General features: G+C 34.4%; 1 protein-coding gene across 1 annotated transcript in view; it reads right to left on the reverse strand.

Moving 5' to 3' along the window:
* Positions 1-18,756, reverse strand: part of LOC145673452 (tyrosine-protein kinase receptor torso-like) — a 292,790-nt gene that overhangs the window by 48,188 nt on the left and 225,846 nt on the right. Inside the window, exons 12-13 of the mRNA XM_081743164.1 lie at positions 5,116-5,199; positions 2,870-2,955 (exon numbers count right to left, since the gene is read on the reverse strand). Of these exons, the coding sequence (XP_081599290.1) occupies positions 2,870-2,955; positions 5,116-5,199 (170 nt within the window). The remainder of the gene's footprint in view (positions 1-2,869; positions 2,956-5,115; positions 5,200-18,756) is intronic.

An 18,756-nucleotide genomic window follows, 5' to 3' on the forward strand; every position in this document is an offset into this window, starting at 1 on the left:
ACATTTTCAATCGATCAGCTTTACAAGTGTAGTATTCACAAAAGTTCAGGTTCATCCAGTAGTACCTAACAATTCCTGTAATGAGTAACGGCTAGTTACCCACGAGCACATCCTAACATTCCTCACATCACGAAAAATAAAAACCTAATTTCACAAGTCGATTGCGTATTTCTGTATATTACGAAATCTTAGAACACAACACATACATTCGCAATGTCAAGATAAACGTGTGTTAAACACGAGTTACGCTTTACCTGGGTAGGATTGATCATTCTTTTATGGAACGAATGGAAAACTTTTATGATATCATTTAATATATCCAATTCGTTTGTATAAGTTTAACATTGACAATGAGTTTAATAGTATCAACTTCTAATTCCAATAAGAACTCATTTTCTATACATTTTGATGCCTTTCTATCTAACACCCCTGATGATACAATATCTGCATTGACATCAGTAAGCACATTTACAATTTCAGTTTTGATCTCTTTTACATTACTCACTAATAATTAAACTTCCTGTATATCATTTCTTCTATCTTCCTGCTTACAGTTCATTAGTTTTTTTTTCAAAAGAAATAATCTCAGGTTCATTAACACTTTCTTTTTTTTAAATTCCAATCTTCAAAGTCTTTCAATCTGTTTAGTCTCCTCTCGTGCGTACTATACACGTACAATCATTTACTTTAAATTTTTCGAGAGCTCCCTCAGTTAGCGATATATCGGGGTGATAAGAACCCTAGCACCTTACGGTTCGTTTCCCCCATTAATTTCGAACTATCGATCTCGCCATCAACTTCACATATGTCAACATTTTTTCTTTCAGAAATTCCAATTCAACTGGTCAGAACCAGTTGGTCCATCACTTTTGTTTCATTTACTCCCTGCGTAGTACATTGAGAACAAATCCATTCCTTGTTCTTATATAATTGCCTACGCTCCGCGCGTGGAAATACATTCGCTTTGACCCATCGAAAAGAATTCCCACAAGCTACTACAAGCATTATGTTTATTATTACACATTATAGTCTATGCCATATGTTCCATATCAGTCCATCAACCTCAATTACTACAATGAATAGCAAATTCTTTGCAATATCATATTCGATACATGATATAGTTATCATAGAAAACTAAGACATAGCATTATAATATATATATATATATATATATATATATATATATATATATACAGGCGCGGATCCAAGGGAGGCTATACGCCCCCCACCTTGACGCTCAGGTATATACTGACTAAAATGGACTTCAATCCTGTTTCAATGTTACAATGAAAAGGGATATTAAACTCCAATAATTCGAGCCAAACCAATGCTTTTCCTGAACTTTGAATTCTAAGAGAAATATTTATGAAAGAAATATTTTAAGTTTTTGATATATTGACCTACTATTATTGAACATCATTGCTGGCTTTTGTTATTTGTGTTATTAGTATGTGGATTGTGTTAGTTGTATGAATTTGTAAAACGCTCATGTATGACAGAAGGTGATATTATTATTATTTTTACTTAATGAAAACAAAAACAAGCAGCAGAAGAAGAAAAGACCTCCAGTGTATAAAATATTAGTACGATTATGAATCAATTCAAACCAGCAACAATAATCATTCTATAAGTGTTCTAACTGACTGATGATTCTAAGAACAGAAATTATCATATGACAACCAAAAGTGGAGATAGAGATCAGGGGCGGATCCAGGGGGCAATCGTCCCCCCCAGAAGAGGAAACTTTCTTATTTTATATATAAATAAAACCCATCCCAGAGTTTGAAGCTCTTAAAAGTAATTCTAAGTAGTCGTATTGCAACCCCCCCCCCCCCTCAAGAAGTTCCTCGTGAATCCGCCCCTGGTAGAGATATAAAGATCCGTTAATAGCACCTAGAACATTTTTTCTATTACTGGAGGTAAACATAAATTCATGATTTATACTTGTGAGTAGGGTTGCCAACTTTTGAAAATTGAAATACCGGGCGCCCTCCTGGAGTATGTATACTCTTAAGATTGTGACATCATCGTTCGCCAAAAATGTGAACAAGCTTAAAGTGGTTACTTCACATATAATTGAGTGATTCGAAGTTCAAATTTAATAACTTTAGTTACTTTTGAAGCATTTATTAAACTTTCTTATTCCAGTTTTGGTTGAGTCGGCTCGGCTTATATAATCTTTGTAGTCTTCCATCAATTACATCATATTTAAAACAGAACAGCAAATTGGCAATAGAATTATGGTATGCACAAAATCTACTTGAAAAGTAAGTCTTACAAGCTTCGCTGGGGCTCATAATGTCTACATGCTTTTACTGGATCTGGATGTATTATTTAATTGGAAGATGTAGCTGAGAATGAAGCAGTGCTAACTGCTCTCTTGAAAATGTACTTTTGTTGACCTTTAGCAGTTTTGATAAGTTCAGTAAATTTTCCTGCCTTCAACTCTTCAGCAAATTCCGCGCACGACTGGTCGATATCAAAGCGAACTATAAGCTCTGCTTTAATCACGTTCGTCGACATACAATTCCTTTCCTTACTCCAAAATAATCTGAATAAAACAGAGAATAGGACTAGTAAGAGGAAACATTACCAAACATTTAACGTCTGTTTTTAAGATCGTACAGGACAAGGTCAAAAGCGAAGTGTCCGGTAAAATACCGGACGGTTGGCAACCTTACTTGTGAGGTATTCTTAAACCCCATCCAGTAAAAGAACGCAGGCTGTGTTCGAATTGTAATTATAGTAGAATATATCTTTTCTTTCTTTTAGTCAGACATTATTACTTCGCAGAAATTTATACTTTACTTAGGTTTATATCATCGTATTATGAGTAGGACATGTAACAAATATTCACAGCATTACTTACCATTCCCATTGCTATTTGACGAGCAAACGACAATAAATCTGTGGACGTTAGTGGCTCCTTTTTAGGAGGTTCATCATCTAGGCCATCTGCAATAGGTTTCAGATAAATTAATGAATTACATCGTATCATATCTAAGAGAAAATGAAACAATAAAAATATACTATTGAAGTGTTTCTTTGTTGATTTCCGAATATAATGTTATATACAAAGAAATACTCCATCAAACACAGCTGGTTTGTTATTTTTTTTTTCAAATATTATATGTAAGCTGACAGAGTACCTTCGTTGGTATGAATTCTTAGAGATATTAAGCTGTTATAATATGAAGTCCTTTCAAATGAATTTACATTTCCTACTTATATATACAATGCTATGAAACTGTAATGAATGACCCATCTAGAGTAAGCGCTTGTAAGGCAAAATATATAAGTTAATTGTATGTATTCATTCAACACGGTTTTCCTTCTGAATTCCTTTCCCTCCGTTTCTTATGATGGTCAGCTATTACAGTTTTGCACACATCCATTACTTCACATATTCAATCCATAAAATTTATGTTCCATCCCGCAAATGTACGGTTTTATTTCACAACTCAATTTTTTTTATTCAAATAGGTTTACTGTATTTGATATTCATTCTTACAGCATACATTATTAGTACAACATACATTTTTGTTAAAATATATTTTTAATTCCATTTATTTGTTAGCTCCCACCAAGCAAGTTGTGTATTAGTACGAGCCTGAACTTAGTACTTACACAACTAAAACTTATTGGAAATGAAATAGACACTTTTAAAACGGCACATAAATTGGACTATTACAGTTAAAAACAAGTACTTCATACGGTTTCGCATTAAATGTTTTGAAGCTGTGAAGTTGGTATATATGAAAAAGTTAACGACGTTCTGCACGTGTACCATTTATTCCATGGCAGATATCAATACATAATCCTATTCATTTCCCATTGAAGCATGTTAGTTATTATCAGCAGAAGCAGTTACAAATTATTTTGTTTTGTTTATACTTACAAGAAACTAAGAGATATACTCTGTTTTGTTGATAATGATTTACAATATTTTACTATTAAATGCTACAGCAGACCTCTAACAGAGTTTACTTATGCCAACTTAATCATACAATAAGTTTTTTCTCCATGAAGGATAGGACCATCTTGTTTAACTAATCAACAGTTAAGAGCCGGACATACTTAAAATAATACAAAATTTGCCATTTTTCTTGTGCTTGTTTTTCATAAGTGAAAGGGGATAATGAAATGCAACTTACCACAATCATAGGTAATATTAGCCTACAACAGAAAATATGAACGTGAAGAATGTCCTGTGGTAACCAGAATAACAACTCCACAAATCTAAGTTACGGTAGCGACTAGAGTAACGAACTCAACTGCATTTGATTACGTATCATATTGCCTTGGTATCCTGTGAACTACTTTTTAAATAACACCATTATTTAATTTTAATAGCTGTATGTTGAAACTATTTTGTTTATTACAAACTAAATACAACTATTATTTAAAATTTAGTTCACAGGACACCAAAACAACATGATACGTAATCAAATGCAGTTGAGTTCGTACCTCTAGTCGCTGTCTTAACTTGTTAGATTTTGAGGGAAACGTTATTCTGGCAACATTGTAATTTCTATGGATGGCAACACTGAAAATTCTCCAGGTCCATATTTTCTGTTGTAGAGTAACTATCTATTATTCAGATAAATTGCATTTCATTATCTTCGTCCACTTATGAAAAACAAGCAAAAGAAAATTGATAAATTTGGTATTATTTTCAGTATGTCAGGCTCTTAATACCGAAGTAACAATGACCTAATATCGTTCATCTTTCATTCATACTCCTTACTTATACACATGGTCTATTTAACACTCCTGGTCCTGTGCAATACTAAAAAAATGTTTATTTCATTTATAGTAATCCTATATCTTAATAACATTAGTGTTATGCAAGGAAAGAACAATATGATGTTTTGGTACCACATAAAGTTGTGCTGAGCAAACATAAGATCAAAAAAGAAATTAACAAACGTCGTTAATAAAATAATTAATTCTAAAAGTAAATGACACAAAAGGGTTCATGCAAAATTATAAATAGGTAATATTGTAAAAATACAGACTCCAGTGTTGTTAGTCTTTAAATATACTTTTATTATTAGTATTAGTTTTGTACCCGCTGTTTTATTAGAAGACGTTTGAAATTTTCTTAAGACTCACCTCTTTCCAACCCATAGAGCGCATTAACAACAACGTCTGGTCTTCTCTCTACATCGGCACTTCCGATACTCCAAGTAGTGCTACCTGCCGGTAGAAGATCGAAACTTAATCCAGCAGGAGCAGAAATCACCTGCCCAGTCTTATATCAAATGAAGCTTACAAAAATATAAAAGGCAAACTCTTTCTCTCTCACATTTCTAATGAGAAAATTGTATATCGAGTAGTGTTTCATAATGATGAATAAATTAATGCACGAAATTGTACTTTGTTCAACGTAGTTAACTAATAGTTATGAGTCTATGAAAGGCATTTTAAAAAATGCATATTTTCGAGCCTACAAAAGAAGACCGATTTATACTCAAAAGATAAATAGTAAAATGATCACATGTAAGCTAAATTTAAGAACTTGGTTTTACTTTCTATCTGATACTTGGTTTCCGAAATTAAGTATGGGGTTCATATGTCATCAGTTGTTACTTGGTTTAAATTTACATTAACGAGCCAAGACCTCATGATGACAAATATCGGATCTGTTTAGCTTTTGCTCCAATCCCAACGAACTGAAATCTTGCTGACTTCCAAATAATCATACTTAATCTCATCAACTTGTTACATACCAATGTTTATACTGTCATTATTGTCGTAAATAATAATTTGGCCGTCTTTATGCAAAAAGTTTTCTACAGTAGCGATGCTAACATCATTTATAGCTATACTTAGGCGTTCATTAAAGAGATACTTTTCTAGGAGTTGTTCCACCATCTTTAAATTGATCAGCCAAATGATAACCTATTTTTTGGATTTTCTAAACTCGCCAATCATTCCTTTTAATCATTGAACGATTTCAAATTTTTTAAACAACCTCTTTCTATAGAAATATTAAGCACATTATCCATATTTTAAAATTTAACTATTAAAGTACACGGCTATACATCCAAATCAACTAAATTACATTTGTCGATGGTGGCTAATATTGTTGGAACACGTCAAGACTAGTTTCTGTACAGGATGTTTAGTTATCAACCGTGTATTATTCAGCATTACGGTAATTCACAGGGTTATAGAAGATTTCTCGTATTATGTTTTACTACATATTTGTACTTACAAAATGCTATAGTTTAAAACTCACCCTGTTTAAGAAGATCCTCATTGAATAACTCAAAGACCAGGAACTCCTTGGATACCCCGGCTATTTTAGACTATAGCATTCTGTACGTATCAAAATATTACCTTGTTGAACACTGATATTATCTTTTATCTTTAGATTATAGTATTTTTTAAGTACTTAAAGATAAATTGTAAAATTTTAATATTTTCTTTCACTCTTAGATTATCATATTTTGTAAGTATAAAGAAGTTGTAAAAATGTTAATATTTTCTTCAGATTGTAGTATTTTGTAAATACTAAGAAGTTAAATTGTAAAATTTAAAATTGTAAGAAGTTAAATTGTAAAATAACAAATTACAGATTTTGTAAGTACCATAAATTTAAGTTGTAAAATGTTAATATTATCATTCATCATTAGATTATAGCATTTTGAAAATAATGAAAAGTTGTAAGCTTAAATATTATCTTTCATAACTTACACTGTAGCATAATGTACTTGTGAGTAACAAAATTACTAGAGTAATTCGGTTATCTAAATATTATCTATATGTTATAGCATTTTGAAAAGTCTATAGAAAGTTATTGTAAAATTTTAATACTATCATTTATCTTTATATTATAAAAAAAAATATTATTAGCACGAAGAAGTTTCGTTGTCAAATTTTAATATTAATTTTTGTCTGCAGGTTATAGCATTTCGTAAGTACTAAAAATTTACATTCTAAAATTTTATCCTTCAGTTTTGCAGTTTTTAAAAGGAAAGTATAAAATACTCTGGAGAATTCAACGAACAAAATAATTCTCATCTTTGATAATACAATTTCCAAAGAAATTTATTGGAGTACATTGTTTTAGAACAGATAAAAAATAATCACGTTTAATTCAAACTTGATATTACGAATAACTAGGTTTGCTCTTGAATAAAAAAGTCGTGCTTTTTCCTACATTATTATTTTTTAAAATACATTTTCTGAGATACTTATTCGGATGTGAATTCGTCTTCCGACGTTCATAATTTTTAGGAATTTTATGTTCACATCTATCTATACATATAAAAATGAAAGTGACTATGTTTGTGACTCAATAACTCTTGAACCACCCGACCGATCTCGATCAAATTTTCAACATAGATAAGATTCAAGCCTGAGATGATTTCTAGCTTTCACTTTGACGGTGTAACTTTGGCGAGGGAGTAAAACAATGATCGAAAATGACCGATATTAGTGTCGAATCCATAGTTTACGGGGTCGCTGAGATGAACAGTGACACTTCCGATACCGTTGAAATTCAAATTCAGCCCCCATTAATACCCCTAAGGGAAGACGGTGGCATGTAAAAATAATTGAAAATGACCGATATTGGCATCAAATTCATAGTTCTTGGTGTCCCTAAGTTGATTAGTGATAGTTTTGGTCCACTTTATGTCCAAAATGAAACTCATTCTTCCCGTGCGGAGAACGGATATCCTTTTACTATCATATTAAAACTTCTTTGAAATATTTTAAAATGAATTCAATTTAGCAGTATTAGGAGTCTTAGATATTTTTAGTATTATATATTGTGTTTATCTTTTCGGGAAATGAAAAATAAATCACTATATAACAAAACATTGTCGCAATCCAGTTCACTTACATTAAATCTTTGTTCCTTTCGAACAAATTTGATTGGATTATTCAGTTATTATTCTTGCTTTATTTATTTTTACTACTTTTACTATTTTATTAATTTATTATTGCTTTTATTTTCTGGAAGAAAACCTAGTTAGATCATAAAGTTATTACCTATATTTTAAAGAATGACTGTCAAAACCCTTGGAAATGTCCTAAGAAAGAAAATATTAGAGATTAAAAAAAATCTAAAATGTAGGATCTCTCGTCAAAATAGTTAGTATATGAAGTCAATTTGGAACAAAAATAAAATGAAATCTTTGAGTTTTACATCCCACGGTTATGCCGGCTGGGCTAAAGGAGACGGTGATGATGAGAAATGAATGAAATGGTGGAATGAATAAAGTGAGAGGAAACGGGAGTACCCCGAGGAAATCCACGCACACGGTGTTTGTCCACCACAAAGTTCACTTGACGCGAGCTGGGATCGAACTAGGGACCCCATGTACCAGAGATGTACGCTCTACCACTGAGCCACCGCAGCTCCTCAATTTGGAGCGAATCTAAGAGTGTGTGTTAAAATTGGCATATAATATTGCATATAAAATGTATATTTGGAATGAGCTTTTCGTTACAACAGACAGTGCAGTAGTACTAAAAGCCAGATTCACTAACGTTGATTAACTTGTTTTGACTTCATGTTCTGCCTGAAGGAAGATTCCAGCCTTTTTACCCTAACTGTTAGGTGGATCTATAAAGCCAATAAAGGCATATGAAGGCCTAGTTTCTTGCTTCCATGTTTCAAAAGCTATGTGGAAACTCGTCAATTAAGAAAAAAAAAAGTGAAGACATAATTAACAACTGGAATTACAAATATCACGTAATTGTGGCTTCATTAAGCAGATATTTACTTGCACACATCAATTAACATTCTCATGATGTAAGATACTCTGACTTCCTATATAGTCCAGTAAAGATAAGGTTCAGAAAGGAACAAATTAGTAACAAGCTGAAAATTGGTATTTAAGTAGGGAAATGTGTCAGGAATAACATACTAAAAGTCCCCTAAAATCCCACTGTAGCTTTTCCCGCAATTTTGAAAAATGTCCGCCATCTTTAGACGACGACAAAGAATTTATAGAAATCGTCACCCTTTACGTTTATTCCTTTTAGTCACCGCTCTAATTATCACAAAGCAATGGATCATATATGGTTGCAAAGCTTGAAAGACATAAAATCTAAGTATATAACATATATGCCCATCGTGATAAATTTCTAGAAGGAGAGGGAAAAAAAAGCTTTTTATTTTAAAAATGTATATTTTTAGAAATCATGGGAAGTTTGCAACACTGACAGTTACTGCATATCAACCAAACAATACCAACAGATGTCCTTGATACTAATCTCAACCATAGACAACAATGACACAAATCGGTGCAATACAAGCTGAGAAAAAAAAGGATAACCAATATTACTTTCTGACCTCTCTGTACCAAAGTGCATAAGGTTACATTCACTTTCATGTTTGTAGTCACCTTCTGTTATTACATAGGACGAAAAGTTATATACCATTGGAAATCTTAAGAAATGTAAATTTGAACGGAGGCAACACTTATACCAATCAAGCCCAATCGCAAGAAGCGCAAAACCCAAATTTTAAGGACAAAACATGATTTTCATGCAAATTGTTGTAAATTTGCAACACTGACAATTATCGTATGTTAACAAAACTCCACCACCGTTGCACTATCATTATTATTAATTTACTTTAAAAATGGCGTACATTTTTCCCAATGGAGTAAGATTTTATGACACTACGTAAATATAGCACACAAATTAGACCCTATTTATTGACAGTATTAGAAAGTAACAGTAATTGCAGATTCCTTTGCATGGGAACACCGTAATTTCCACACTTAAAATCACTCAACTACAATAGTCAGTTGAATGTAATTTTGTTTTTAATGTTTTGTTAATAACTAGATTCCAATTTTCCTATTAGTATTCTTCAAATCAAATTTAATGTTTACATTAGATGTTAGTGTGCACTTTAAGAGCATTTTTGTAAGTAGTCCATTCAGATTTATTTTATTAGAAATCAATGAGATTATCATTATCTCGTTCATCACCATGGTCTTCATCATTTGGTTGTGCATTCATACATCCAATTCTCCGACACCGACGACATAAATTAGAGCACACAATTCCAGCTTTCAAACAACCAAACATACAATAACAGCTCTTTTAACAGTTATATGATATTAAATGCACGACATTACTCAGAGCGGGTTTCTTTTTCATTCTTGCTGGTACAAGAATGTCTCCTAACGTTTTCCATCCACATTCAATCGCTCGTGTATCATTGAGCAATATCTCGGCTCAAAGAATATACACTGTTAAAGAATGAATGCAAGATACCAGTTTTAACGTATACACGCAAAGGTGATGGCCTTTCGGATTTAATTATTGAAGATATAAGACCCCTTCGTGTTCTGAATATCCAAACTCAAACCCACCTTCTGTAAGATGTAATATGTGTGATACTCAAGTGGTTAAAGACATCAATTTTCCCGAATTGGAATGGATTCAGGTAGCTGATGATAAGGAACAACAGTAACTACCAAACATCTAAAGTAATGATTCTGCCTTTCATGAATCTTAAGCCAACAAGCATGGATGCTATATACTCGGTGCTTGTGTTTGTCAACAAAGAATGTGCAGGAAACAAGCAAAAAATGTGCTTAGTCATGTTCGATCAACCTTTGTACGCTAAAGCATGTGACATTGTAGCAGCATGTAAAAATTCTGGTGTATTACCGTCAGTGGTTGTTAGACTTGGGGTTTTCCACACATTAATGTAATTTATGGAAGCAGTTGCATATATAATGGAAGGTAGTGACATTGAAGAACTTTGGTCTTGTGTGTATGCTAGTAAGTCCATTCCACAGATGATGTCAGGCCATTCTTATGCGAGCTCATTTTTTTTTTTTTTTTTTTTTTATCACAGTTAGCAAATGCATTATGTATATTTAACGAATTAGACCCCACTGAGGAGTTTGTACTTCAATTGCGAGATGGTTGTATTCCCCTAATGACTGAAGAAATATCGATGCTGATGTAGTTGTTCAACGCTCAAATATAATCAAGATTGCAAATGACCTGAAGTTATTCATAGACACCGCTGCAGAAAAAAAGCCGTACCTCAAAGTTATTTCCTCTGTACTTTCAGCTTGTAGAAATTATGCATCTTGTCATTCGTGGCGAAAGAACTGGAGATTGCAATCTTTTATCTTCACTGCATACGAGAATGTTACCATACTTCCATACAGCTGTGCATCTTTTGTGTGCCAAATACGCACATCTGTACTTACAAGAAATGTTGCGGTATGAGGATGAAATGGATCCTCATGAGTTCCAGCTATTTACATGAGACGGGTACTTCACTATTCGCAGGAAAGATATATTGTATAATGGTATATAATCTGATATGACGATAGAGCAGGTTTTAATAATAGCAGTGAAAAGCAGTGGTGGACTGACCCATGAAATAGTCATGACTGAAAAGGTAAGGTAGGTGGTTGTCAAGTAAGCCAGCAGCATGTCACTTACGAGAATGTCTTGAAAAATTATTAAGCAATTTGTTATTAGGCATGAAATCCACACTGGTCGGCAACTGTACCAAAGCAATCAATCGCGTGATATATTACATGTAGAGAAATTCTTGAGTTGGTTTTGCCAGCATTCTCTATTCCCTTCTTATCCGGAGCTCGCGTCCCTAAGCACTGGCATGGTAGGTAATGAAATGGCCAACTGTGATAAAGCTAAGGAATTTGGATTGCCTGTTATAGAAGGAATATTTGGACATAGTTTTGGAAATATGAAACTTAAGCAAAAAGGTCAAGTCATCCCACTATCCGCAATGCACAATGCAGTACGCATCCATGATGAAGTACTGGCTGTAAACACCATGCTAAGTCCGAAGAGCAACTCCGACAGTGTTATGCTTGCACCCTATCCTCTTTCCCTCTTCACAGAAACGTCTATGAGGAAAACGAAAGAGTCTGCTTTTGTATGACTTGTTTGAATATCGGACAGATTCTAAAACTGAAATTGAAAATATTGTGTATATTATAGATAGAGGCTGGCTTCTACATCATGTTGTTTGGCCACAATATGGAACATACTTTGCCGTATTCAACTCGTATGTGTCCTATGTACTCACAAACTATGGAACGAAAGCAACAGCTATTTTTGGCTAAAGCAATGGCTAAAGCTGTACAAAAGCTGCTGAGTGAGAACGATGTAAGTCAAAGGTTCACTCAGCTTTGGTGTTATTCACAAATGAAAGCATATTATCAACTAAAGAAAGATAAATTCTTTAGTAATTTCAAAAATAAGGATTGTTTCACCCGTGAGTTGATGGTTGATTTGACAAAATCTGGAATTTAAACTCAGCAAGCAAGACGTGATGCTGACGCACTTATAGCCAAAACTGACGTAACCTAGTCTTTAAATACTTGTAGGCACGTCGTAGTAATTCGCGAGGATGTTGACACTTTAATCCTTTTGCTTGCACAAGGTAATAATCACTATATCACATTCCGAAAGCCAGGACGTGGACAAGTGACAAAAGAATTCAGTACTAAAAATTGCAAGATAAATGGGTAAATATGCTGTTTTGTTCAGCTGCCATGCTTTAACTGGATGCGACACATCATGGGTTTTGTATCAACACGGAAAGAAAAAGGCATTGCGATTACTTCAAAAACGGGAAGATTTATTGCCGATCACTTGAAGTTTTCAACCCTGATAATGCTAGTGTATAATCTCTGATTGAAACTGGCACATCATTTCTATTAACACTCTACGATTTTCCAGCAATAGTAACCTCATTGAATGAATTCCAGTATCAAACATACATCCGTGCAGTAAGTCACAGTCCCATTCAGAACGAAATACAATTAGCAATATTGACCCAACAGTGATGCTGCAAAACCTCATATATTGAGAGCGAGCATGACGTTTAATTGTGGCCTGGAAATGATATGCGAGCGACTGAATATGGGTGGAAAACATTACGAGGTATTCTTGTACCAGCAAGAATGACCAAGGAACCCGCTACCTGTAATGTCATGCATTTAATACCCTGTAACTGTAAAAAGAGCTCTGAACGTATGTGCAGTTGTCGGAAAGTAGGAATGCAGTTGTCGAAAAGTGTGCTCGAATTTATGTCAGTGTCGAGGAATTGGATGTGTGAATGCACAACCAAATCATGACGACCATGAAGATGAACGAGATAATGATAATCTTATTGATTTCTAATAAAATAAGTCTGAATGGACTAATTACAAAAACGTTCTTTAAATGCATAATAGTGTCTAACGTAAACATTAAGTTTGATTTGAAGAATACTAGTAGGAAAATTGCATTCTAGTTATAAACAAGACAGTTAAAAACAAAACTACATTCAAATAACTATTGTCGTTGAGAGTGATTTTAAGTGTGTGAATTACGGTTTCGTCATGTAAAGGAGACTACCAATTTCTGCTACTTTCTAATACAGCCAATATATAATTTTTGTGCTATATTTACGTGGTGTAGAAAGAACTACGTGTCATAAAAGTTTAGTCCATTGCGAAAAATGTACGCCATTTTTAAAGTAAATTAATAATAATGATAGTGCAACGGTGGTGGAGTTTTGCTAACATACGATAATTGTCAGTGTTGCAAATTTTAAACAAATTATATAAAAATCACGTTTTGTCCTTAAAATTTGGGTTTTGCGCTTCTTCCACAGCTTGTGCTTGATTAGTATAAGTGTTACCTCGTTCGAATTTTCGTTTGATTTCCAATGATATATAACTCTTCGTCCTATATAATAGCAGAAGATGACTACAAACATGAAAGTGAATGTAACCTTATGCACTTTGGTACAGAGAGGTCAGAAAGTAATATTGGTTATCCTTTTTTTCTCAGCTTGTATTGCACCGATTTGTGTCATTGTTGTCTATGGTTGAGATTAGTATCAAGGACATCTGTTGGTATTGTTTGGTTGATATGCAGTAACTGTCAGTGTTGCAAACTTCCCATGATTTCTAAAAATATACATTTTTAAAATAAAAAGCTTTTTTTTCCCTCTCCTTCTAGAAATTTATCACGATGGGCATATATGTTATATACTTAGATTTTATGTCTTTCAAGCTTTGCAACCATATATGATCCATTGCTTTGTGATAATTAGAACGGTGACTAAAAGGAATAAACGTAAAGGGTGACGATTTCTATAAATTCTTTGTCGTCGTCTAAAGATGGCAGTGTTTACAGTGAGTGAGTGTTCACTGACTGGGGAATATAGATCAAACGAAAGGACAACATTATCGTGCATAAGTTGACAGTTCAAACAAGCATAACCATGTTTGAATATTATTGATATAGCAAACAATAATGAGTACTTCCGGACTTTTTACCAAGTGTGCATTTTGACTTTTCTCGCCTTCTACTCATAGCGGCATTCTTCATCAGTGCTGCTGTAGGTGAAAAGACAATGAGTCACAACTAAAGGAAAGAAACGAAATTGAGAGCCTTAACTGGACTAGCCATTCATCCTACTTTATTTTACTTCACAACAACGAATTAATTTCCAGTTGAATTTGTGAATAAAACACCTCCTAGAGTATGACGTCATTCCTTAATACTTTGACCTCTTCTGCTCAAAAACACAAAGCGCGCTTTTTTGTGTGTTATGGTATGCTAAAAGAGTAACTATTCCCAAAATTTCAGATTTTTTATCCACGACCATTGGAGATATTGGACAGTGAAATATGCCAAATTTGCATAATTCCCCAACTTTACGATATTTTTCAGGTCTTTGGGAGCAGCTACAGGTCTGCAAATTTTTGAGTATAAACTTATGACCCCGGACTACATGCATACAAAAATTCATATCTCTACGTCAGTTGTTTCCTCTTCTCAAACATGTCTTCAATGTTCAAAAATGTTGCTACTGTAGGCCCTGATTTCACCCCTTTCAAGTGGCTTCACGCAAAAGTGTTAAGAAAACAGTTTTAGCTCTGCACAAGTTGGACACGCCCAGCAAGTTTCAATTTGCTAGAACAAATACATGCTGAGATATTCAAAACAACGTAAACGCCTGAAATCGAGAAAACACAAAATGGCGGCAGAAGCTGCGAGAAAACGTATGAGACGTTTTTAAAAATAATTAATCGTGGTTTTGAAGTACCCTGATATAGTATAAACATTAATGAAACAAATATATTTTTTTGAAAAGATCGAGCGGCAATTTTTCTTTTTCCCCCGACCACTTGGAATGGATTAGTTGCATCAAGTAACCTGCCAATAATTGCAGAATACCTATGATGATATTCAGTTCTCAAAGCTTTGTTAAGCTACAGAAGTGTGTAAATGACGACTATGATTAACGTATGTTGGTAATTCGATTATTTGTTTTAATAAGATATAAAAAGCTTCAGCTATAAAATTATCACTGGGGAAATTAAATGTCGTTTTTCCCTCAAGGATGTATCTGCTGTTTTGAAAATCTACCAGAAACAAGACAAACAAAATTGTCTCGTAACATTTCTAAGACAAATTTCTTTCAGAAAACCCAGTATAAACAGGAAAGAAGAAACAAACTATATTGAAAATGGTCTATGATGATTTCAAAAACCTTGATTGATTGATTGAATTTTAATGGGGACGTCAGTATCGAGGCTATTTTTGTCCCGTCACGAACGCTAATTCCTAACAGTAAACAGCCACGCTAATTCCTAATTGTTTGATAGCGTTGTGACGGCGACAAATGGCCTCGATGCTGACGTCCCCAATAACACTCAAATTCCTAATAATAAACAGTCACGCTAATTCCTAATTGTTTGATTGAGTTTTAATGGGGACGTCAGCATCGAGGCTATTTGTCCCCGTCACAATCAACACGACTCAAATTTAAAAACAAACATACCTAAAACAACGAAAAGACTTCTGTAAAAAGATAAATATAAGTCTAAAAGAAGAAATAAAATAATAAATATATGACGATAACAAATATATGTGAATCAGTGCCACATTTCTCATTAGGACAACTAGGCTCGTGCCTAGAGCGCAAAGGTTTGAATGGCGCAAGATTTAAAAATTAAATAATATTTAATTTTTTTTTTTCGTGTGAAAAATAAAAAAAAAATCAATAGTAAACAGAGCACTTTTATATTTGATAGAAGCGCTGCATTTTGAAACTATGCAGTAATAAATAAATAAATAAATAAATAAAACTTTCATTTAGAAGCGCTCCGAATCTATTCAGTAACGATACAGCATGCTCTGGCATCATCTTCCTCTGCCAGCGTGGTCTCCTCGACCCTTCAATATACTGGTATTTAGTTATGTTTTAAGTTAGGGATGAAAGGATGGAGAAACATGTAATTATTGGGGGCATCGACTGCAAAAGTGCCTAGGTGCGCCGAGCTCTTAAATGCGTCACTGATGAGAATAATAAGAAATAGTAGTAAGAATAATAATAGAAAAAATATATAACAAGAACAATAAACAGTAATAATATTAACAATAAAAAACAACAAAAATAAACAGTAGAAGAAAGCAAAAAAGTCAGAAATTAACGCTTCATGCGAACCTTTCCACAGGTGGTACAGACCACTCAGTATCCATTAGTTCGTCTTCTGCCATGTCAGATTTCAAAGGAACTGCAAGTGGCTTACGAACATGTGTAGATTTTAGTCTTTTCGTGGAAAGAACTGCATCATTAAATTGGCTCATACATTGGTTAAATTTTAAGCCATATAAGGCGAGTGGCGATGAGGTGGTGTTCGCCGAAGATCACCACTAATAGAAATACGTGGGGTTTTGCGAAGTTCGCTAGTTGATACAACTAGGGTCGGAATTTCTGGACTTTTGTCAGAACAAGATCAGTTTGGTTTTGAACATCAATGTTTGGGTTGCCACAGATTTACAAGAAGTAGCTGCAACAGCAGCAAAGGGCACAGAAAGCGAGGAAGGTATGCTTTGTTTCAAGCGACGCTTCACATCAGCAGCAGAGATCTTCTGAATAACCATTAGCTCTTGTATACGTTTCTCACGCTGAAAGGCTGGACAGTCCCGCGACCAAGCAGAATGTTCGCTCTTGCAGTTCACACAAAAGAGTTTCGTCGTTCTACAGGGTTCCACATCATGACTACCCTGGCCACAATTCGCACAAAGAGCAGCACTCGTATTACACCACGTGCTGGTGTGCCCGAAGTGTTGACATTTACAACAGCGCAAGAACTGGGAATATACGGACGGACCTTAAGTCGATAATAATCAGTTTTCATGTAGTCCGGAAGTTTTGGAATACTGAAAGTAAGAATTAGTGACAGAGCAACAATGAGTTCACCTGACTTCTTACTTTTGATGCAAGAAGTACTCGACAACATTTAATTCAGATTTAACCTCCTTCTCTGTGACGTTTAGGAAGTTCCAACTTGATATCACACCGCGAAAGACGTTCAGTATACGATGACATTCTACCAACACGCTACCTGGTCTAATAGTATTCAATTTGAGTAGCTTCTGTATTTCCTTCTCCTTGACCGGTTCCACCAATAAAGTGCCATTCCATAATTTCTTGATATCTTTAACCTGTCCGGTGTTATAGGTAGTAACTTTATTGATGAGGAAAGAGGACAAGCCCTTAACAGCACTCGGACGATTTGTTTCAGCATTGGCACTATCAGCATCTTTATCTTTAATTACAAGATATCGGACTACAGGCATCACGATACTTATCTTTTCCACACTAGCTACAGCTTCACAGCTTGTCTCGTTCTTGTTTGGTTTAGGCTTTTTTGGGAGAGGGTGAGTCCGGACCGAGTTTATATTTTTAGTCTCCTTAAAAAGTTGATATTAAATATACATTTATAAAGAGAAAATGAACATGAACTCCGCAACTTCATACGAGGCGCTTGCGAGAACTTATGCTATTTCCTTGGCTACCCCATAAGCATGCCCCCACCGTAGGATCAGCGTGGGGTCGACGCGGTCAAGGGGAATCGGGGTGTAAGAAGACCATTCCCGTAGACAGAAACGCATAGCTCCTAAGAAAGAAGCAACCTAAAAGAAACAATCTAAGAAAACAAACAAGACTGGAAATAAAATAAACAAGCTCTTGAACCAAAAAGGCAGCCCCACTAGCCCAGAAGAGAACAAAATGTGTGATTTATTTTTTACTTTTTTGTTTTAATAGTTTTTTTTTTTTTTTTTTTTTTTGTATCTTTTATATTTTCAGACTTGAACACCGGACAAAACAAACACTGGACTTACACAACAGCAGTCCGGGATGGGTGCACGTCCACTCCAATTGGAGGAAGACGTCCACAGATTATCCACTCCCCAACACTCCCACCAACCACCCGGGAGTCCGGTAGCGGTATTCGCGGCTGAGAGGACATGCAAGAAAATACGGATGAGAGGTGATACATGAATAAAAAATGAAGCCGTCCTGTTAGTTCCACGCCATTTCCGACGATGACAGTTTGATAGATGGACGGGGTCAAAAACTTAAACACTAATTTTCTTCTTGTAAGCTTCGTGCTCACATTACTAGATAACATAGTTTTATACAGTTGAAATCAATAGATATTTCCTACCTCAGATTCATTTTATCAGTAATTACAGGACATATTGATCAAGCTGAATAGAATTTTCTTGGTATAGAAGAGAATAAGCTTCTGTGTGCATAATTTAAAAAGTAAATTGGTCCGCTTATTCCGAATTTGCTGATAAGAGAAAAAGTGTCGAAAAGCACTTTTGCTTTTGGCTGTATAAACTAACAAGAAAGGCCTCTTATGAATGAAGAACGTATGTTTTTAAATGCTCCAAACCTGTTTGCGAAGAAGGAAAAGGATACTTTGAAAGAGA

This window comes from Thermobia domestica, chromosome 16, assembly GCF_964235325.1.
Source record: "Thermobia domestica chromosome 16, izTheDome1.hap1.1, whole genome shotgun sequence".
NCBI classification, from domain to species: domain Eukaryota; kingdom Metazoa; phylum Arthropoda; class Insecta; order Zygentoma; family Lepismatidae; genus Thermobia; species Thermobia domestica.